General features: G+C 43.9%; 1 protein-coding gene across 1 annotated transcript; it reads right to left on the reverse strand.

Annotated features, from left to right (window-relative positions):
- Positions 1–1186: 1186 nt before the first annotated feature.
- On the reverse strand, positions 1187–4566 carry CCL3 (C-C motif chemokine ligand 3). Its single transcript, XM_054455868.2, has 3 exons — positions 4374–4566; positions 3578–3692; positions 1187–3158 (listed from the first exon to the last, which is right to left on the reverse strand). Exons 1-3 carry the CDS (start codon positions 4444–4446, stop codon positions 3068–3070), a joined length of 279 nt encoding a protein of 92 aa, XP_054311843.1. The 5' UTR covers positions 4447–4566; the 3' UTR covers positions 1187–3067.
- Positions 4567–5434: the final 868 nt, after the last annotated feature.

A 5434-nucleotide genomic window follows, 5' to 3' on the forward strand; every position in this document is an offset into this window, starting at 1 on the left:
GGCTGAGGCAGGAGAATCGCTTGAACCCGGAAGCCGGAGGTTACGGTGAGCCGCGATCACGCCACTGCACTCCAGCCCGAGTGATAGTGGGAGACTCTATCTCAAAAAAAAAAAAGAAAAAAAAGAAAAAAAAATGCACATCCCCAACCCCAGTTAAAATGCAAATGCAAACTATGTAACTGACAACCTGTCTGCTTCTGGCTACCCGGCCCGTGGAATTGATCAGAAGCAAATAGTAGCCTACAGACATTAGAAGGGAGTCACATTGCCAAAGAAACCATACGACTGGTTCCAAAAAGTCGTTGATTGCACAATACCTAAGGCAACCTCAGGCTAACTCACACAGACAGGAAGTCAGCAGCCTCCAGAAAGCAGATCCTCCACATTGCACATCTCAGATTGTCCATAGAGGACACTCCCCCAGGGAGGAGAGCTAGGGACTGCCAGATCAGCTGAACTGCTTAAAAATGCAATTCCCATTCTCCAGTTCCCTTTCAGAGGTCTTTGTTCAACTTACTCTGTTTGTTCATAACACTTGTATTTAGGGAATGTTGGGCATGATTAAACTTCATTTAGCTTTGGGTTTCTAGACCTTGAGAAACAATTCAGTGCAGGCAAATTTTCTATGCCCCTATATTTTTTCCTGAAAGCCAATAAAGAAGGAATGATGACACCTTCACTGCGTCTATGGGGACAAAAGCTGCTCCTCTGTGTGTGTGTGTGTGTGTGAGAGAGAGAGAGAGAGAGAACAGCCTTGTCAAAAGGACATGTTTGTTGCTGTACCCTCATTATACGACAGCCATCATGGCATCAAAATGCTGTAAGCCAGGCTGAGCTCTCTCCTCTCTGCATCAACTCAGAATCCCTACCAGAAAGTGGTTGTGAGGATGGAATATCACCCATCAAAGAACAGGGTAAGATGAGACCAGAGAGGTAAGCTATGCAAGCTAATCAGAAAATAACTCAAAGTTTTAAAAGTGCAGAATATAAAAAGGAAAAACCCTCATTCCTAAAAAAAAAAAGCCTCATTTCCTCAAAGAAATCAGTTAGCTATTTGATGTGTATCTCTCCAAATATTTGCCTATGTAAATATATATGTGTATATGGCATTTAAAAATAAAACAAAATAATATACTTTATAGATAGTTCCATAGCATATGTAGAAAATATATATGCATATACTGAATGTAATTAGATCTGCCTTTTACATATAATATTATGGACACTTTCCACAGTTATAGATGTGTGCTACCTTTTTTTTGCTCACTGCAGAATATTCCATTGATGGACATCTTAATCCTCTACTGATTAATACCCTACTGATGACTGTTTGCATTTCTTTGCTCTTTGCCAACCATACTGCAAAGAATATCCTCATGTCTACATATTCTTATCCTTTGGCAGCGTTTCTGTGAAGCAGATTCCTAGAAATGGGATCAGATCAAATGGGATGTAGGTCACATAGTATATGCATTTTAATATTTGCTAAGTAGTAGTGTTTGTGCTTTAAAGAGTTGGAACACTACAATTCTAAACATGTTTGGACACAAAAATTAGATTATTTGAAACAAAATGAAATAAGCATAGCTCATAAAAATTAACATGTTTGGTTTTCACACAAATATTTTGAATTTCTCTTTCTTCTGCAAAAAGGACCCTAGCTTACTATGGATTTCTTGTACATATAATGCAAGCAATCCATCTATTAAATAACTTACCTTTCACAGTAAACCTATAGACAGCATCCTGCTCCACACAGAAGCTGGTTGTCTTTTCCTTCTCTAACATTAGCTATTTATTTTGTAGAGTGTAGATTCTAGAGAAATAATGTATAATACACCTGTTGCCATATGCAGATACTTACCACATTTAGAAACCAGTGGCGAATTCTATTGACAGTGGCTCTCAGTCATTAACAGGCTATGGAACACCTCATGAGCTTGATAAAAATATCAGTTCCCAGGTCTACACCTAAAGATCCTGATGTAACTGGCTTAAATAATCACTGCTCAAACACTCTATGTCAACTCAGAATCCTGACAGGAAGTTGTTGCAATGGATAAAGTATCATCTGTTAAAGAACAGGGTAAGATTTGAGTATAGGTGGGTCATACTTTGGGAAATAACTTGGTCAGTGGTTAACAGCATAGTCTGTAGTTCAATAAAAGTCCAGTTTTGGAACACAATAGACCTTTTACATGCTGTGTAACCTCAGCCAAGTTGTCTAACCTTTATGAGCCCTGAGTTACTTTCCTGTCAAATGGAGGTATTAATAGTACCTAAGCTGTACTATTGCATTGGTAAGATTAAATGAGTAATGTATAAAAAGCACTCAGTAGGAGTAAACCTCAACAATGTAATCGCTATTAAGAGCTTGATTCATCATGAATATGCCCTACAGAATACTCTGCTTAATGGTGTCCATTCAAGTAGTGAATTCTCCTAGAGCGTGCATATTATGATTTGAGTTATAACATATTTGTAGTTTCAATGTTCCAGAACTGTGTCTCTGTTGTAAAGTGGATAACTCTGTGGTAGCCCTCCCCATGTCTCCCAATTTCCCTCCATTTCACATCTTCCTAATCTTTGCCTATGATTGCTCTTAACCAGTGATTTTGATTTGCCAGAAAAACAAAACCAAACTCAATACTGGTTTACCTTTTAAAAGAGCATCTTTATTATTTCCCCAGGCTGATCACAGCCCTGAACAAAAGCATCCGATACACATTTGTCAGTCTGGTGGCTTTGGTGCCAGGACTACCTACAGCAGGCCGATGACAGCCACTCGGTTGTCACCAGACACAGTGTGAGGGAAGGGGGAGGGGACAGGGGAACTCTCAGAGCACACAATCACAAACACACTGTGAAATCGAAAATAAATTACAAAAACTAAATAGTATAAATAAATTAAAATTTAAGTTAAGAAGAGTCCCACAGTGTGGCTGTTTGGCAACAACCAGTCCATAGAAGAGGTAGCTGTGGAGGTCACAGGGATGTTCCCAAGGCTCAGGCTCCTGCTCCCCACTGGGCCCACCGAGGTCACTGGGCCTCGAAGCTTCCGGACCCCTCAGGCACTCAGCTCCAGGTCGCTGACGTATTTCTGGACCCACTCCTCACTGGGGTCAGCACAGACCTGCCGGCCTCTCTTGGTTAGGAAGCTGTGGAGAAGGGAGGAAGAGTTAAGCACTGGGGAATCCAGCAGGGGAATCCTGGGCGCACCATGGCCCACCATCCTGCTGTCTGTCCTGGGCAGCTCAGGGCTTGCTCCTCTTTCTGGGGCCCCCTGCCTATCTCCGTCTAGAGAGCTTCTCTCAGGGACTCAGTGGGGGTGGCCCTCAGAGGGTCCCGCTGCCTCCTTCTTCCTGTCCCTTTCCTCTGGGCTGGGGCAGCCCTTCCTGACTCTGTAACACACGCCTCACTCCAGCTCCAATTCAGGTCACACCTCAGAGCCCTGCGTCCTATATCCCCGATAGGCTGCTGAAGGCTGGGCCTTTCCAGGATGGCCTTCTGGCCTGTCTCTGCCCCTACCCCGACCCTCCCTACCTCCCTAGAGGTGAGCAGGAAGACTGGCACTTACATGACACCCGGCTTGGAGCACTGGCTGCTGGTCTCAAAGTAGTCAGCTATGAAATTCTGTGGAATCTGCCGGGAGATGTAGCTGAAGCAGCAGGCGGTCGGCGTGTCAGCAGCAACTGCGGAGAAAGGAGAGAATGAGCCCGAGTCACAGCTCAGAAGAAAAGACCAGGCAGCTTCTGATCCCCAAGCAGTTGAGGAAGGCAGGCTTGCTCAGACCAAGTGACTGGAAGGCATTTGGGCATTTTTGCTGAGAAACGTCTCTTTGTTTCTGTCTATATTCTTCTTTCCCCTTGACTCCTCATAGTGGGTTCTCCGTTTCTCTATGTGATCCAGATACCTGAACGGAGTGTTCTCTTGCTCTCTTCAGGGAATTTTGTCTGGTTCAAGAAGTCATACCCCAGCCCAAGAGAAGCCCTGGACATCTCTCATAAGACATCCAAGGGACAGAGCTCCTGGGAGACCTAGAGTGAGCTGGAGAGTGAACAACAGACCCCACTGGGAAGGAAGCAGCCCTGGATTCTGCCTCTTGCTAACTGATTCATTTTGAACCCTGTTTTACTATCTGTCCAAGGGACTGTAACTCCCCTGCCCCTGCCTAGATTCTCATACCTGGAGACTAGGGGGCTAAGACCCCTTCTAGAGATAAAAATAAAAGTCTTGAAGAGAAAGACCAAGATGTTTGGCAGCCCTTTAAGAAGTTGTCTTTTCTCTTGGGGGCTTTTAGGCCACCAGAAAAGATTGATGTGGTCTAACCATGGCCAGAGAGTGGTGATACCCACAACGAAACTCAGACTCACATGATGCAGAGAACTGGTTGCAGAGAGCCATGGTGCAGAGGAGGACGGCAAGGGCAGCAGTGGAGACCTGCATGATTGTGAGCAGGTGATGGAATTTGGGCTCGAGTGTCAGCAGAGCCAAGAAGGGACTGACCACTGTCTGCTGCCTGTGTCCTTCTGAAGTCTGAAGCCAGATCTCCTCTTTATAGGCAGCCCTGGCGGCTGCGGAAATGGAATCTGGGGGTGAGGAGGGAAATTTTTAAGCGTAGTGATGCTGTCACGCTAAGTGTTGCACAACTCAGGGTCCCTGGTGACCACAGGGGCTCAGGATATCCAAGAATAGCATCTCTGAGCTATTCTCTAACTCTCAGCTTTCAACTCATGACTGGTTGTAGTTTCATAGGGAAATGGTTTCTCCTGTGAGTGTGAAGAGGGGTGTATGTCAACCCAAGGCTATTCTTAGCCAGTCCCTTCTCATAAGAACTGGTCTATGCATGAACTCTCCAGCCCCATTCCTTCCCACAGAGCTGCAATTCTGCTTCCTCAGCTGCTATAACCACAGGGATAGGGTTGATGGGCTGATGCTGTGGAGGGCTGCACAACCCTTCCTCCTCCCAGAGGCAAGGAACTCAATGAAAGCTGGAGGAATAGAAAGCATAAGGTCATGTTTCAGTCATTTGTCTATTTATTAGTCATGTAGTGACTAGGGTGCTGTGTTAAACACTAGTTGTGGATCATAAAAATACTTTAGAGGTGGGTGTCAATATGTCAGGTGCCTAGAAATATTTGTAGCCATTAACCTAGAAAAAGCATTTCTAGGAAAGAGTTCTGTGGAAACAACCCAAATATGGAGCCATCTTCAAACAAAAAGATACCTGACCCATCATCATTTATAACTCTAAAATAAGCAAAGCTAAATTTTTCTCTATCAGGGAATGGTAAATGATCCACTAGATCATTTATTATTAAGTCTCTAAAATGAATGAAGTGGCATAAATATGCTTATAACATCAGTGGTTAAAAAAAGCAAGATACGACATTATACAAATTCTACAAAGTCTGAAGAATTGTACAAATATATA

Source organism: Pongo pygmaeus, chromosome 19 (genome assembly GCF_028885625.2).
Source record: "Pongo pygmaeus isolate AG05252 chromosome 19, NHGRI_mPonPyg2-v2.0_pri, whole genome shotgun sequence".
NCBI classification, from domain to species: Eukaryota; Metazoa; Chordata; class Mammalia; order Primates; family Hominidae; genus Pongo; species Pongo pygmaeus.

Coding starts and splice junctions, on each gene's coding strand:
- CCL3 (XM_054455868.2), bottom strand. CDS start 4,446: ATGCAGGTCTCCACTGCTGCCCTTGCCGTCCTCCTCTGCACCATGGCT. Junction 3,693..4,373: donor CAACCAGTTCTCTGCATCAT/GTGAGTCTGAGT, acceptor CTTTCTCCGCAG/TTGCTGCTGACACGCCGACC. Junction 3,159..3,577: donor TGCTCCAAGCCGGGTGTCAT/GTAAGTGCCAGT, acceptor CCTTCTCCACAG/CTTCCTAACCAAGAGAGGCC.